This window comes from Neltuma alba, unplaced genomic scaffold (assembly GCF_004799145.2).
Source record: "Neltuma alba isolate B1F8T4 unplaced genomic scaffold, ASM479914v2 tig00010970_pilon, whole genome shotgun sequence".
Classification (NCBI taxonomy): domain Eukaryota; kingdom Viridiplantae; phylum Streptophyta; class Magnoliopsida; order Fabales; family Fabaceae; genus Neltuma; species Neltuma alba.
In genome coordinates, this window is record NW_021635733.1 from 543,805 (window position 1) to 561,205 (window position 17,401).

The 17,401-nt window shown below is 35.3% G+C and overlaps 1 protein-coding gene across 6 annotated transcripts; it reads right to left on the reverse strand.

The window, feature by feature from the left end:
* Nucleotides 1-1,198: 1,198 nt before the first annotated feature.
* Nucleotides 1,199-12,357, reverse strand: LOC114760302 (eukaryotic peptide chain release factor GTP-binding subunit ERF3A). 6 transcript variants are annotated; one of them, XM_028949561.1, is made up of 19 exons: nucleotides 12,193-12,357; nucleotides 11,710-11,751; nucleotides 11,525-11,605; nucleotides 10,364-10,411; nucleotides 10,132-10,218; nucleotides 8,121-8,232; nucleotides 7,436-7,481; nucleotides 7,269-7,340; nucleotides 5,800-5,862; nucleotides 5,543-5,697; nucleotides 5,392-5,456; nucleotides 4,372-4,522; nucleotides 3,583-3,688; nucleotides 3,360-3,495; nucleotides 2,862-2,926; nucleotides 2,583-2,747; nucleotides 2,284-2,356; nucleotides 2,139-2,199; nucleotides 1,199-1,503 (listed from the first exon to the last, which is right to left on the reverse strand). In XM_028949561.1, exons 1-18 carry the CDS (start codon nucleotides 12,194-12,196, stop codon nucleotides 2,162-2,164), a joined length of 1,509 nt encoding a protein of 502 aa, XP_028805394.1. In that variant the 5' UTR covers nucleotides 12,197-12,357; the 3' UTR covers nucleotides 1,199-1,503; nucleotides 2,139-2,161. The 6 variants fall into 6 exon arrangements, with proteins under 6 accessions (XP_028805394.1, XP_028805393.1, XP_028805396.1 ...); XM_028949560.1 differs by having other exon boundaries at nucleotides 1,199-1,496; nucleotides 10,364-10,417; XM_028949563.1 differs by having other exon boundaries at nucleotides 11,525-11,596; nucleotides 12,193-12,356.
* Between the last annotated feature and the right edge of the window lie 5,044 nt (nucleotides 12,358-17,401).

A 17,401-nucleotide genomic window follows, 5' to 3' on the forward strand; every position in this document is an offset into this window, starting at 1 on the left:
ACCCACAAGCTCATAAGTTTGAATTTGCTATCGATGTGAGAACCTTGTTAGTTAGCGAGCTATATATACTATGATGAATGTGCTAACTATGAATATGATGCCGGAAAAAGACCGATTTTCTATCTATATCACCCTTCAATTCGAATTAGCAAAAGCCTTTATAAACGCTCTCTGAGCCTGGAGACATATCCTGACCTTGACCCAACTCATCTAAACTTTAGTATATTAAAAAAAGATCTGATAAAAAGCAAAAAAAAAAAAGTAGAAGGATCTAATTAAAAACATGTGAAAGCAAAAAGATCTGATAAAAAGAAAAAAAATTTATAAAAACCTAATTAAAAATTAAATCAAACTATGAAGACCCAGAGATTAATTATCCGTTTAAAATAGCTAATTGAAAAAATTTGTTAAATTAGTTATTTATAATAAATATATATTGTCTTTTCTAAATACACTTACTAATCATATTTATTAGCTAGAACTAACTAATATTTGATAAAACCTTTAATATGAACAACTATTACAAGAACTATTTTGAAATAAATGAATAAATATAAGAAACAAAACAGATTGAAATCTTATATTCAAAATAAAATTAAAAATCCAACTAATTCTTATATTAATAGTTAAGCAAACAAATGAGAAATTCAGAAGCGTGGCCACCATCATTCAATTCCCCTGCCATAACACACCCTGGGTTTGTCTTCACAGTCTTCAGTCTAAGCCAGCATCAAATAGACGCTTCAGCAAGCTTGCTTTCTTTTTCTTCTCCCCTCCCCCCCCCCCTCTCTAAACAAGTTATATATATCTGCAAATTTTGCAGTTTCGGCCGGGGAGATCTTCAATCTCAATTCCAATCTCACTTTCGTTGATGATATATGCGAATGAGTCGCTGGTATATGCGTCTCTCTACCGGCGGTGTAATGAATAATTGGGAAAGAATTGCAGGAAAACGCCACAGATTGCAAGATTTTTTTTTTCCCAACTAAGGCAAGCACTTGACATTACAATAATAACATACCATAATTTAAAACTCATCCCTACCCATTTTAACGTTCCCATGCTTATCCCCATTCCCATGAATTCACTAGCCATAAGTTAATCACTTCACTTCAAAAAAATTATGTAAGTATATTAAAATAATCGATAGAGGTCAAATTGCATATGTCAAACAATTGACTGGTAAAAGGCTGCTGGATATTTGTTTAAATGCCGCTATCACTGTATTATATGAGAAGCCAGTCCAGAAATGTCTTGAATAATAGTGATACAACGGGTCTAAAACCCGTCCACTCAATTATATTTGGATTTGGAACATGTATGGCTGATACAGAAAGGCTATCACCCGCACAATACATGGGTGCAAACATAAAATTACCCTCAACTATTAATTACTAAGTACGAGCAAATTTAAGATGCCAAAAAACATCGCCAGACTTGTTGCTGTCAATTATGCCTCAACGCCTCCCTCTTTTTACCAATCCAACATTTACGTCCTGCCCACTGTCGGAATATTTCATAATTGATTCAAACAAATTAGAAAACAAACTCACAAATATAGTACTGCAGCGTAATATTCATCGGTACTTTTATCCAGGCAGGTACGAAGATTAAGGGCGAAGTGATTTCGATTAAGCCAGCACATGAGGGAGTCGTTGAGAGAATTTTAAGTTAAGCACGAGCGGTAGCTAGAAGAAAATTTTTTTGAGCATATTTTGCTGACCTAACCACAATCACTGATCAAAATAATCAGAAAAAACATTTTCTACCTACATCCCCACTTATTTAGCTAAAGGTTCTATCAAAAACTCCATCGTGTAGTTTAATCAAAATCACCTTTTAATTAATCTTAACAAACAGTCCCTAAAAAGCTAGTCTGTAGATCATCTTGAGCTAGAAATTGTGAGCCCTGGTAATTCATGCCATGGGGGATCAAAATTCAAAACAATCATTTCGCCTAGTAAAAAGATACAGAATTGCAATATTTTCATTTGAATTATTTTAATGTTCAATAAGTTGATTCCATATCAGTTAAGCAAATTGATACAGAACAGATTAAAACAAAAGATCCACTACTGGAACATCAACAAGCAATTTAGCAGCATATGATACAGCAAAGCAGTTGAGAAGTTCCTCACCTCAATTCAAAATTGTTTCAAAATTAAAAACCAGTGACTTTTCCCACTGCAACAGTTTTTCCTGTAAGAAGAGGCAAGCCTTGAGACGAACAAATATTGAATATCAGGAACAAATTTTCAAGTGAAGGAAAACATCACTTCTTACCTTCCGTGCGAAGAGTAAACCTTCCAAGTTGGGGGAAATCAGCAAATTTTTCAACGCATATCGAATTGTTAACCTGTGAAAAACGTTTTAATTATCAAACTAAAGAAACATCTAAAAATTAAATTACCATCAGCAATATATTCTTATATGGAACTCCAAAATCATCATGCCCAAGCAGCAGGAGGTAAGAACCTCGTTTAGCACTCAGACACTAGCTCGGTCAAATAGTTTCCGCACATAGCAACACAAAAGTTATCAAACAGGAACATGTTCCAAATTGACAAGGCAATAAAATGCACCTGAACTCGGCAGACAACAACAGCACCATTCTTCACAAAGAGAGGTTTCTTTTTCATAGGTTTCTTCAACTTTGGATCAATTTGTTGTAGGAGCTCAACAATCTCACATTCTTCAACAACACAGTGGATGTGCAAAACAGCCTTGTATCCAGCAGTAAAAATAGCCTAGAAAGTGATGTAACAGCCGTTAATCTTAAATATAACTGTAAGTACTGCCTAACATGTGCATGTTGCGCTGAAATCCAAAAACTAACACCTAGATGAGAGATAATAATTTACATTGTCCACCAATTCAAGGATCTGCAGCTGAGCCACAAACTCAGTAACAGCTGGTATTGGATTTTCTGCAAGAGGAAAAATAAAAACAAAAAATCAGATCAAAATATGAACAGCAAATGGATAGCCATGTTTGGAAAAAGAAACAGCAGTAAAGTACAGGAAACCATATTCAATTAAGTAAGATCCCATTCATGCAGATTTGAAATCCAAGTAATACAAAGTGCATTTCTTTATTCACAAGGTGAAAGCAAAGGAATGGTGCATCAGCAATACTGGTAGAAGCTACATGACAGAGTCTGAGAACAACTCATGGGTATAGTCAATTTTTTCATATCAGATGCAGAGATTAAAAAAATGAACAATAAGACAGATCAATTGTTGCCCAATTTTGGCACAATTGAAATTGATGGTGATCCTATTTTCTAGATTATTCTACTCTCACTGGACAGAACAAACCACGACAAAAGGAACCAAGTGAAGGGAGCAGAAAATGCTTACCAACGCTAGACAGAATGAACCCGCCTAGTATGTCTTCTTCTTCAACACCAGATATTCTAACTCGTAAATTCTCACCAGGTCCAGCACGTTTGACCCTATCTTCATCAATGAATACAGCAACAACTTTTACGTGATCCTGCAATTTTTTTGGGAGCAATCCATGTTTATCAAGTTACCAAAGCTCACAACTCAAGGATTATTCGCGAGCAGAATAAAATCCAACCTTATTTGGCATAACCAACAAGGAATCCCCCTCACGTACAGTACCAGATTCCACTTTTCCCATAACGACAGTTCCCATGTCTTTGAATTTGTCAAGAATAGGCATCCTGTTCAAATCAGAAGTTCAACAATACCAAAGAAATTGATCATCCAAATTTTTCTAAGAGGAAAAAGACTATAAATTAGCAGCGTGACCCATGAGAAATCAACAAAAACATAACATTAACAGCTGATGCAGCAAGAACATAAAGGCAATAAACACAAACATTTAAATCTTCTAAAATCAGCTTTTATAGCTTTCAAAGAAAATCTTCTAGTAAAGCAGCAAGGTCTCACAAACTCAAGACAATCACAGTCACCAACCAAGAAAATTCTGTGAACTTAACTGGTCATGATGGAAAGATTTACTGCATTTGAAATTTAAAGACAGAACGTATGAACTGCACATCTACACAAGAAACCATGGTACTAAAAATGGCACAAGAATAACAGACACACACACACAGAGAGAAAGAGCGTCAAACAACACAGGCAGATGTTGCATTGATGACCTTGTATGATTATTCTTGAATTTATCCCTGTACCTCACTATGATGGATTTTTTCCCCTCTTTTCTTTTGTACTCTATCTTCTCTCAGCATTAGAATAAGCAACCAACAATGGCATGCTCACACACAGATACATGCTTGGATGAGAAAAAGGCCAAAAAGAACTTGAAAAACACGACAACTTTCCCAGTTGCTAGAATACACAATGACACTTCATGCAAACAAGGTAAAAGATACATTACCTGAAAGGGCCTTTGGGGTCTCGGGGCGGACTTTCAACACCATCAAGGGCTTCAAATAGGCAGGGACCATCCCACCAAGCACAAGTGCTTTTATCCACTCTCGTTTGTATGTTTGCACCAGTCAGCCCAGATAAGGGTAAAAACAGGACATCTGGCAAATTAAAACTTGTAAATTAAGCATCACATCCCTAACCATTCAAATGTCAAACACCTAAGAATGACATCAAATATTTTATTAAAATAATTTCTTTAATTTCTTTAATAGGGGTTTCACAGCCATTTTCACAAGCTTTTCAAGTAGCTCGCCATTGAGATAGCCGCAAAACAGTAATAATTAAATAAAAATATAGATTTAAAAGCATATTTTAATTTAAAATTTAAATTTAAAAAAAAAACCACTATGCAGAACAACCTGAAAGGCCTCAACCCTAGTTCCTTACACCAGATAAGCAGCCGCTCAATAAAGTTCACGTTCAACATTATGATAAAGAATCTAGTAAACTTTATACCAAAGAATACAGAAGCAAGTCCCCGGGTCAAACCCTTCAACTATTTCCTTCACTACGGAAATATATTTGGAAAAATCACAAAAAAAAAAAAACTTCGAAACAGGAAAATTGCAAATAAAGATTCCATGACAATATTAGTCTAGGTTTTGACAATAATTTTTATGAACAGGTCCCTGTGTGCAATTTTTCAATTTCCAGGGTCTTTTTTTGCATTTTTCCCAATATACTTTGATTCAGTTAAAGTCATCATTATGCTCTCACCCCCAAAAAAGAGTCATCACTATGAAATAAATCCTGCACCACACTAAGCGAATAATGCTACATCAGAAGCTTCTATAAAGGCAACTGGCAGTGTAAAAGTTACAGGATCTATTAACTCTAGATCAAGCAGTTAGAGCAACCAACAACAGAAAAATAGTGAATGGAAGTGTAAAAACAGGAATGAAGGGAGAACACACACCCATCATATTGTCAAAAGAAAGTGAAAAAAACTACAACAAAACACCGATACCTTTCTTCACATTGTAGCCCGACGACTTAAGAAAAGGAATCATCTTTGACTCAATTTCATCATACCTAGAAACACAACAAAGGTAGCAAATCTCTTAAAAAACAGAAGTGAAGAAACGAGGAGGAAATAGAGTGGGGGCATGAGAGGCCACCTTTCCTTTGACCACTTCACTGTAGGGTCGTCCATTTTATTAATAACAACAATCAGCTTAGACACACCCAATGTTTTTGCAAGCTGGACATGTTCACGGGTCTGTCCACCTCTTTCATATCCAGTTTCAAATTCTCCCTTTCGAGCAGAAATTACCTGGCAAAATAGGGAGAGATCCTCACGTTTGCTAATCAAGCCCTACCAAAGATCAAGATACCAAAGATCGAGAGTGAGATTGACATATCATAATCCACTTACCAAAACTCCAATATCAGCTTGAGTTGCACCACTGATCATGTTGGGGACATAGCTTTTGTGACCCTACACAATAATTATTGAGGTGAGACAAAAGGGGTTGTGACCGGGACATTCATCCATTTAAAAGCATCCAGATTTCCAAGAGAACATCATCATCATCAACAACAGTAACATAAAGCAACTACGAACCTTATCCTATTACACGTCTGCTCTATCAACAACTAACTCTTTAATCATAGATCAGTAAATCCCTTTCAATAACTTCCATGAGGATCCTTCATGGTCTTCCACCTACCTCTTTTCCTAGGGCTAAAGATCATCTACCCAAACCTCTTCACAAATGCCACTAGTGACTTTCTTTGCACACATCCAAGCAATCTTAAACAACTTTCTGCCATTATCTCCTTGATAGATGCCACGCCAATTTTTCCTCATACATAATTCAACTTTTCCTCTGCTGAAGTGCAGCTATTCATAATGGTCGCATGGCTGTGAGCAGCGTGATGTTTACATATTTCATCTCTATTTTCTCACGTCAGTTTGTGATAATGGTCTTAAGGGGTACAAGGGCTATTTGGTTTTATCATCTGAGTATAAACAGAACAACACAGACTAGAATCCTTACGAACTCAACAAACTCACACAGGGCTGCATCTTCTAGGCAGACATGCCCAGCTTATTGATTTTTTTTCCTTTGAAATAAGAGGAGATATCCAAATCAGCTTTGAGGCGCTTCTCAGCAACTCGTTCCTTTTCCACAACTCTAAAAAAGATGACATGCCCAGTTTCTTTCTTTTTTTAATTCCTTCTGGTATTGTGTGGACATAATTATATTTTAGCTTTGTCATCATTCATAAAGCAAAGTGTCAAAACTTATTCAGCGTTTAGGTTGTATTAAATTATTTTAAATTACTTCAACGTTGCCTCCTTGCCTCAACATTGGCCATAGCAGCCAACAGGATGTTTTTGGGGCTTGGTACTGCACAGCATTCACGACACCGGAAAGAACAGTATGGGTTAGGCAGGAATGCGCAGGGAATAGAATATCTTAATGGTGAATTACTTTTAAATTCCGTTCCTCTAGTGCTTCCATGCCCTTCCGTGGGCCAAATATTTGATGAGTTTATACACATTCTAATTTTCATGATTCTCTAACTTTAGGGTGGACTGATGCCAACCATCATCTCACAAAGCCCGCCCCAAAATGTCAAACAGTAAACAAAGAAAATTACCTTTCCCTTTAATCCAAAACGAAAATAATTCCAAGAAAGGAGAAATATAAATATTGCAGCAGAGGATAACATGCAATCCATATGAGAGGGTAACCAAACAAAAAGAACAAGACACATCAACTTTGTGTACATGCCTCAGAAAAACTAGCTTCTATACCTGAGAACTGTTTTAGAGAATCTTCAATTTCATAGCACGTAAAACAAATTGAATAACAATCACGAAATATAGATACTCACAGGTGCATCCAAAATTGTAAACCTTCTTTTTTCTGTCTCAAAATGCGCTCTTCCCACTTCAACCGTTTTGCCCTGCAATTGGGACATGTTAAAAAACATAAAACCAGAACTAAACACATTGGGCAAAGCATTCAACTCCTAATAGCTAATAAATACATAGCTCATACCTTTACCCTCTCCTCTTCATTAGTGTCCATTATATAAGCCATATACCTAGCATATAGAACCAGCAGTTAATCATATGAGCATCTATATAATGCTAGAAAGATAGGTAGTAGGAAGGTAGATACACAGACAAATAGATAAATCAACATCCTGTATAATTGGAGAGCTAAGAAATAAATCTTCCTCCTAAAAAGCAATAGGATGACCACAAAACTCAATACACAAAATGCAGTAAAAATAACATAAACAGATAAAATAAGCAAAGCCAGAAACTACACGAACATGGAAGTTAGATTTCCCCAAAGACCAAACAAAATTTACAATTTTATGTATTCATTTAATCATTTAATATGTTTTACTTGAACTTGATTTCATTTCGTACTCCTCTGCTTTTTCTTCCTTGGTCAACTAACATATTCTCGTCCATAACAATGCACTACAAAATAGCATGTCTAGACAAAACAATGTAAAGTAGCAGACACCAAACAATTAAACCATGCAAAACGTTGTTCAACAGAAAATCATCATCATTTAAAAATATCTTCACTTGAAAAGACCATGAAGCTAAAAACACAGAACACTGGTGGGTTCTTCCTCATCCAAACCAAATGAAGATGCGGGCTTGAAACTTTTCAGAAAGAAAAAATGCGTTGTTTTAGAAGCCAACCACAGAATAAATGAGCTCACCAACTTTCTCTACTTTTGTCCTTTGCTTCTTTTTCATATTTTTGGATAGTACGTTCATCAACCTGACCACTTAGGAAAAGAATCTGGCCTCCAGTCGTAGACTTACCAGCATCTGGAACAAGAAGTTAAATAAGATATTACTGATGTTAAAAGAAAAACCAGAGGATTAAAGGTATTGAATATGCACAATTACAAAATACAGGTAGACAAAAGAAAAATTCCACAAGAAGCCAAGATTTTATTTCTTAGGACAATCACCAATGATAATTAGTAGGAATCATTCCACTCAAGTACATTCTTGTATCCAATTTATATTTTAAACAAACAAAACTTTCTTAGAATGCAGCAAGCAGAAGGGTTTAATCAAATCCCTCTAGTAGTCCCAAATCAACATCTAAAATAAATGTGACACGCATAAAAAACGCTGAAAACAGACAGCAACAGATATAATATGAAAGTGAGCCAAATTTTCATTTTCAACTAACACCTGCCAACACTATAAAACTTGTAAATTTCATTCCTAGACAACCCACCACAGTATGAACTAAGTGCATGTTTGCGAGAACCCTCAAAACCAAGGTTTCAGCCCAAACCATGGTTTCAAAAGAAGAGTAGCCAAACAAGGGTCCAAAACCTAGAAGAGATTTTGATCCCCCAAAACCATGGTTTTTGAATGACTGGATTAGCTTTTAGAAACGATTTTATGGTATGGAGCTTTCCAAACACCACCTTAAGCTGGGCAGAATAGCTTTTAACCCCAAAACCATGGTTTTCACCAAAACCTCTTGTAATCCAAGCATGCTCTTAGTGAAACACACAAGCCAGTAACCCAAAGCTGTGTATGTGAGCCAAGACATGAGATGCCAGAAATATTACACTCATTCTAATCCATCCTGCTCTTCATCACTAACTTACCAACACCTCACCCCAATCCAGCCATACAGGCAGGAGCCGAAATAATTTTGACCAATAATTTTCCTCTCTACGAACTCACCCTGCTGAGTTACATGCTCTGATGACTAAACCGAGGCTTTGGCAAAGGATGTAATTGTGGTGGTGAAAAGGCCAGCAAAGCAGTAAATTGGCCATCAAAGATTTGGTGACATATGCTATGTTAAGCACATCTTCTTATAGTCCATTAGACCTATCTTGGATTTGTTTATTAGGATTTTGGACTTTTTTACCGTATATCAGTTCAATTCAGCCAAGTTTCACTCTATATTCACCAGGTTTAGCACCTATTGGTGTCCAATGGCCATAGCATACACAATATACTCATTTTTCTCAGATATAGGGCATTTGATAACACGAGATGTAACTTGGTTTAAAGGCAAGCCTGCCCATGCTAGCCCTACTCCCATCATATTTTTCTGCTCCTGTCCGCAATGTTATAATCCTAATTTTCGATTCATCCCGACAAGCCTAAGCAATTCGCCTCACAAGCATATTAAAACCCAAAACTTTTGAATTCAAACTCCTTAATTTTGCTTCAAGATAAAAATTCCAGTGAATATAAATTAAAATCACCAATATTTCACTTGATAAACTTCAATCGCACCTTTAAATGAATCCCTATACCCTTTTCTTGCTTTTTCTCAAGTACTGACAAAGATATTTACACAAATTTTCCAATGTTTCCCCAGTTATATTCTCAATAAGCAAAACATTTCATATTCCTTTGAATCTTTGATCAACTTTGACTTTCATAACACTGCAGCCAGACCAAGATTTGCCATGCGTTCACACCAAAATACACAGAACCACAAGAAAATACCACTGCAAAGCAAATGCTGAAGCTACAGGCTGAAAAAATAGAACCATAAAGCAGAAAAGCTATGTTACAAATAGAGAGAAAGGGGAATGCAAGACTTTTCAACTAAGGCAACAGACATGATAGGCACAGATGGCACATCATTCAGCCAACCAAAAGACCAAGAGAGCAATTGGAAGCACAATCATATGAACTACTGCGAACCCATATAATGATTAAAGAACCTTGCAAGCAACTTACCAACATGACCAATGAACACAACATTCAAATGGTTTTTCTCATCTGTTATCAGATCGTCTTGATCTTCCACTGAAGGAATTTCCTTATCTGTCAAAACATTAGTAAATGCCATCAGCATAAGAAAATGGAAATTCCAAATTTAATTAACAGAAACTTGTCTAATTTTGTGATAAAAAATCCAAATGCAACTATGTGAGCAAATGACTTGCTAAAAGTGAAACGTCCCAATTACCTTTAGGCTGAGAATGGGCAGGCTGTGCCTTAACTTCACGCTTTGGACCTGAAACTAACAAGGTGAGAAAAAAAAATTAGTATGCTTTTCACCTATAGTTCAAGTTTAGCAACCATGTGAGCGTGGGTGTGTGGTAAAGCAAGAGGCAGCAAGGATCAAGGAAACCACGCAACAAAGAATGCAGAGCTATTACAATTTCTAGGTCTCCTCACTAACGTAAGCAAGAAATAACTTACTACCAAAAGATACAAAATCACTTCGACAACAAATTTAGAATTGTCAGGATGGACGTAGATAAGAAGCTTACAAATAGTTAGAACCACAAACTTCTCAAAAAAATCCAAAACGATAAGCAGCTCCTATGGTGCTAAGTCAGTAAGCAATGACAGTTATACTTGGCATAAACTGGATGTAGCCATTGAATATACTACTTGGCATAAATTGAATGTAATATATACAGACAACCTTTGCTTGCCATCTATCAAGCAAATTTAATTATTCATTCAAAACCTAGTGAGATGAAACAAACCAAAGCAAGAACACTTTCCATAAGCTGGCATTTGCCCCAAAAAAACTGCATAAAGAAGTGCATACAAGTTTTTTCAAACCTATAACTTTCTTTTTTAATAACCCCCTCCCAAAAAAAAATTGCCAGTTTGGTGACACATTCCTTGATCAGTGATATTGACTAGTCTCTAAAGTGACCAGTAAACTTAGGTCAAGGAAAAATAAGTGACCAGAAAGCGATTAAATTAAAAAAAAACAACGAACAGTGGTGATTATAGAAGCATTCCTAAGTCAAAAAGGGTTAAAGTTCTAAAATACAACACGTTTTATAGGGACTAATCAAGGGACGAAAGGTGCTATAAGGGAGTAAAATAGCGTATAAAATATCTTCGAAGCAAAGCTATAAAATAGCGCATAAAATTCATGCGTGTGAAAGCAAAAGCAGGTTGATCTCAAGAAATAAAGCTTCGAAGCAAAGCTAGAGAATGCGGAAAGAAATGGGATCGAAGGGAAAAGAAATACAGAAATAAGTCTTATAAGTATAAATTATGTTACTTTTCGAGACAGATGAAAATTGTATTTCGAACGGATCAGAAACAAAAGGATAGGTAAGGAACTAAAAGCAAAAGAACCAACCACATTTTTACTACCAACCTTCATCCATCTTAGCAGAATTCTCAACTTCTGGCTTTGCCTCCTCCGGATTAACAACACCATTATTGTCTTCTGTTAAATCTCAATAACAGGTTGGACTCAAAAGATTCAAAAAATAGAAAAGAAAAGCGCTAAAACATAGTAAAAACAAAGAAAATGAAAAATTCAACATGCCTTTCGATTACCTGTTGAATCAAGCTGTAGAGAACGGATGTCCTCCTCAATATCTACCATTAAAAACAAATTGAAAAGAACATTGACATCAACACCCCAAGTTCCTCACAAATTTATAAATCAGTATCCGACTACTAGCACAGTCATAGTAGCTAGATCAGTATGACACAAACAAAAGCCATGCCAAAACAAGAAAAGACGCAGTTTGATTGTAAGTCGATCACCCTACTAATCAACCCGGCGATAAATGAAGCCCCGGAGACGGAAACGAACACGGCAACAACAACGGAGAAAATAACCAATGGTTTTTCAAAAATCACCAAAAGATGACCCGAAGCATATTCATGTGAATTACAGCTAACGCACAGATCAAATACCAATTTCGATAAAATATAACCATGCAGATCTAAAACAGATTAATTTCAAGAGATGAATGGATTGAATAAGAAAGAAACAGATAAGCACATATTCGATATGGCAGAGAAATTACGTACCCATGGTGAGAGGACACAGAATTCTCAGAGACAAAGGTTGTAGTGAGCACGCAACTAGAGCCCGAGAAAGCGAGCAAAAAAGGGCAGACGGTGTGTGGGATTTTGTTCTGGAAGGTACTGCGCTATGCTGCTCTTTTCTCCCGCCCGGTCCGAGTTCGACCACAAGATCCGGTTATTCTCCCAAGCCGACGCGTTCCTTCTCCGCGGTAAACATGTCCTAGGGTTTTTCTTTACCGCGTGAAGTAACACATTTCCATCACACCTTGGAGGGATATTTCCCTTGAGACAATTGAATGAAAAAATATTAATTTGAATTAGTTTGTGTTCTTAAAACTACTCAATCTTTACAAAATTATCTTTAATTAAAAATAATGGATTCTAACATAATTTGACCCATATATGTCGCTCCATTTATTTATTACAATCAATTGTCTATAATCTATATTAAGAACATTACTAAAAGAAGCATCAATAGCTTTATTAGTTTTGTAAACCAATCTATAATTCTATACATATAATTAAGAATATAAAAACTTTTGGAATGTGACTTAAAACTTGGAATGGAGGAACTATTGTTGTTGGTATGGGAAAAATACATACTATCTCTTATCTTAAGCATAAGACCTTGTTTATAGTTTATAAATGAGGTCTTATAAATAGGACCGATGGTAGTATTACATATCTAATATTCAGTAGTATCCATATGAATTAATATTAGTGTAAGCGCACTAATGTGTTGTATATAAAATATAAGTCATAGTTATCAAAAAAAAAATTATAAGCTGTAAATTTATAGGAAGTCGTTTTTTAACATTTACAATTTTATACATAAATAACCTCTCTAACATTTAAAACTAATAATAAATCCTCTAACTTTTCAAGTCTATACAATAACCCCACATTATATCAATTGTATACCCTCAAACTTTTATTTTTCATGTGCACATAATATAACCCCCTCATTTTAAGTTATATACAAACAAATTTCTTAAACTTCAAATCATTTACAAATAAATAATAAATACAGTTCATAGTAAGAAAGTTGTCTGCATATGTGTAAAACAGTAAGAGTTTAAAAATATTTATTATAAAATAAAGTTATTTACATATGACATGAATTTCATGGGTTTTTTCGTATTATCATACCATTATTGTAAGATTATGTGTAATTTTTTCATTATCTTACCTTTTTATATCTTTCTATTGAATTTCAATGTTACAAAAATAAATGTAATTTTTTCAAAACATTTAGGTTCAGTTAGGTATGACGCATTTTTAAAAAAGAGGTAAGGATTTATATCACAATTGAGAAAACCTATTTAAATAGTATTGGATATAAGAAATTGCTTGTTACTTTTTTTTGCTAAAGCATAGGTATCCTTCTATTAGAGATAATTTTATTTGAGGTACTATTAATTACTAAATATAAGCATCTTTTCTAACGGATAAATTATTTATTATGTGTGATTAGACAAATGTATATATGCGAGGCGCACCTGTTTACCGAGACTTTTCTTCAATACTCGGGCAACCCAAACTTTGGCAAAGGAAAGGGGCCCTGCTTTCGAGCCCTCATTGTTGATTGTCGATGAGAACATTAGAGGGCCCAATAGCCTATTCATAAAAACATAGGAAAAAAGGTTTGGTGTGAGAAAAGGAAAGATGACAACGACAGCAACAGGTACATGTTGAACTTCAAAATAACAAAAAGATAATGTTGTCATATCAAAATCTTTACAACAATAGTTACTACTTTTACAAGAATAGTTAGCATTACTTATTTGATATTTTAAAATTTAATAGGTATTTTATGATTATTTTTCTTATGAAAAATAATTCTCTTAATCCGAGTTAGCATGGTCAGTTTTTGGTTTTTTTTTTTTGTTTCAAGTTAGGAAGTTTATTTTTCATAAAAACAAAATAAGATGTAAATTGTCTTGGGAGATCATCAGTCAATTTGAATTAAAATGATTTGAGGAGTTGTGTTTTCATTAGATGAAATTTACGTAATGCATGACTCTTAAATACTATATCTGATCCTTATATAAGAGTTATCTGAAGATTGAATTTAGTCATGAATATAAAACCTCAATCTAATTTGTCCCTCAAATTTATAATACATTTTTTAAAATCTGGTTGCTCATAATCTTCCTTCAAATTTGTCCAACACATCTCTGATTGATAATGTTAATCGTGAGGATTGGACTATAGCTCTTCACATAATTAAATTGCGACAAAGGAAAATGGCGGTCATGGGTTTCTTTTCAAGGTCATCCTCTACAATCTTTTCAATGGATTGCAAAAAATAGAGGAGGCATTGTCCTTTTATTTCTATCATTTTTTTTCCTTGGCTAAATGTTGAAGTTATTAGCTCTTTTCATGCATCTTTTTTTGATTTATAGGTACTTATAGATCGCTCACCAATAATATTATCATATTAGTAGCAAAATTCAAACCCACGACTTTGTGAGTTATGAATTAACTTTTTATCAACTAAACTAACTCTCAGTGGCTGGTTATTTCTATTCCTCATATCATAATACATTCTTTCCACCAAATGCCGGTAATATGGCCTAAGCACATTGGTGGACGACTAACTCTTTCAAGCACTATTCTCTTTAGGACCAGACTTGGAGGTTTAGATCAAAAAAGACTCCTCGGCCCGCCTTTATAAGCTCTTGAAAAACAGACTTTTCGAGGAGAAAACTAGGCCTGGGCCCAATATTAATTTTTTTAATCTGAAAAATTGAAACTAATGACCTAAAAATATAAACATGATTAAATACGTCACTTCCTACTTGCAAGACCAACAACAACAAGCCTTATCCTACTAGGTGGAGTTGGTTATATGAATCACACGATGCCATTGTGCTCTGTCAACAACCCAATCTTTAGATATGTTGTTGACCAGGAAGTCTCGTTCAATGATCTCATTGAGCGTTCTTCTCGGTCTTCCTCTGCCCCTTTTTATGAGACTCCATACCGTCTAATCTACCCTCCTCACCGAGACCTTGAATAGTCTTCTCTGCACATGTCCAGACCATATTAAGAGATGTTCAACCTTTTTTTTTTATAGATGTCACACCGACTCTTGTTCTGATATTTTCATTTTGAATCTTATCTTTTCTTGTATGACTACACATCCATCTCAACATCCTCATTTCTACTACCCCACTTTGTGCTCTTGTTTTCTCTTTATCGCCTAACATTTACTACCGTACAACATAGCTGGTCTTATAACAGTCCGATATAATTTTTCCTTAAGCTTCTCATGTACCTTCTTATCGTAAATAACTTTGGTAGCTTTCCTTCACTTTAACCAGCCAGCTTGTATTCTATGAGAAACGTCTCTATCAATTTCACCATCCTCATGCATAATAGATCCTAGGTATTTAAACTTTGATACTTGAGGAATGACTTAATCCCCCATCTTTACCTCCAAATCACTATGACCTTGCCTCCCCCTAAAATTGCAATGTATATATTTTGTTTTGTTCCTGCTCAAGCGAAAACCTTTCGACTCTAAAGTCTTTCTCTATGACTCCAATCTTGAGTTGATCTCTTCTTTTGATTCTGTCATGAGGACTATGTCATCCATGAAAAGCATACACTTAGAGATTTTTTTTGAATAAGCTTAGTTAGAACGTCCAGAACAATATTAAACAAGTAAGAACTCAAAGAAGATCCTTAATGTAGGCCAATCTTAATGTGGAAGCCCTTTGTCTCACCTCCAAGTGTTCTTACACTAGTAGTTACCCGCTCATACATATTTTGTATGGCTTTGATATAAGCAACCTGTACACTTTTTTTTCCAAAGCCTTCCAAAGTTCTTCTCTTGGCATATGATCATAAGTTTTTTTCAAGTCAATAAAAACCATATGTAAATCCCTTCTTTTACTCCTGTATCTTTCCATTAACCCCTTAGTAAATAGATTGCTTTAGTTATGGATCTTCCTAGTATAAATCCAAATTGGTTTTCTGAAATAGAAGTCCCTAACCTCAACCTATGTTCAATTACTTTTTCCCACAACTTCATCATATGGCTCATAAGTTTTATTCCTCTGTAGCTTGCACATTTTTTAATATCTCCTTTATTCTTGTAAATAGGGAGCGTGAAATTTCATTAAAAAGCTTGGTTAGCCACAGTTCACTCTTGTTACATAAACATTTCCAAACTTTAATAGGAATACCATCAGGCCTAACGACTTTACCATTATCCATTTTCTTGAGAGCTGCCTTAACCTCTCCGATACGGATCCTGTAGTAAAAAGCTAAATTCTGATTATCTTCGCTAATTAGCAAATCCTGTAAGTTCTGAGTCGCACATTTGTTTCTCTCATTAAACAACTTGTAAAAGTAAGCCTCTCATATGTCCTTAATATCACCATCAATAACTAAAACTTTACCATCTTCATCCTTTATACACTTCACTTGGTCTAGATATCTCTTTTTCCTCTCCCTTTGCTTTGCAATCTTGTAAATATTTCTTTTCCCCACTTTTCTCTAGCCAGTCCCAAGCCTAGATAAAGGAGGAGGGTTGTGTTAAGCCCTAAATAGCCAATATAAAAACTCGTTGAATCTCATGAATATGGATCCTGCTTGTAAGACCATTTGCCCTGTGAAAGTTAGTTGTTTTTCCTTGTAAATAGAATAGCTTTTATTCATTGTTTAGTGTATATGGGCTTATTTTCTGGCTAGGCCGTATTGCTTAATATAGGCCCTCTTGAGATGTTGTTTACTTTCTGTTGTAATCTTGGGCTCTATAAATCAAAGTCCCTACTCAGGATTGATTTGAGTCCAATAGATATATAATTGTTTTTCCCAAATTAATGAAGTCCCCCATTTTTGTTTGGTGTGTTAGAAGGGTTGGGGGGTTCTCACATGGTATCTGAGCCGAAGGTTTTCCTTCTACCTTCATGTAAGCCCTAGAACCAAGTCCAGTTTCTACCCTTTGCACCAGTGAAACCCTAATGGCAGAAGACAAATCAGCTAAAGAAAACCTACCATTTTCACATCCTTTGTTCTTGCATCCATTCGACACATAGAGGGGTTCGATCATTCATCATGTCCTCACAGGCACCGAGAACTACATGGTATGGAGTAGAGCAATGAAGATTGCACTGATAGCAAAGAACAAGCTAGGTTTCATGGATGGAGCCTGTAAAAAAGAGCAATCAAGATTAATCATTGCACGATCAATGGGAACACT

Excerpts from the sequence above, each read along its gene's own strand:
- LOC114760302 (XM_028949560.1), bottom strand. Across the intron at positions 4,523-5,391 it reads GGGCTACAATGTGAAGAAAG|ATGTCCTGTTTTTACCCTTA; the intron begins GTATCGGTGTTT and ends TTAATTTGCCAG. Across the intron at positions 2,748-2,861 it reads TCCTTGAATTGGTGGACAAT|GCTATTTTTACTGCTGGATA; the intron begins GTAAATTATTAT and ends ATCACTTTCTAG.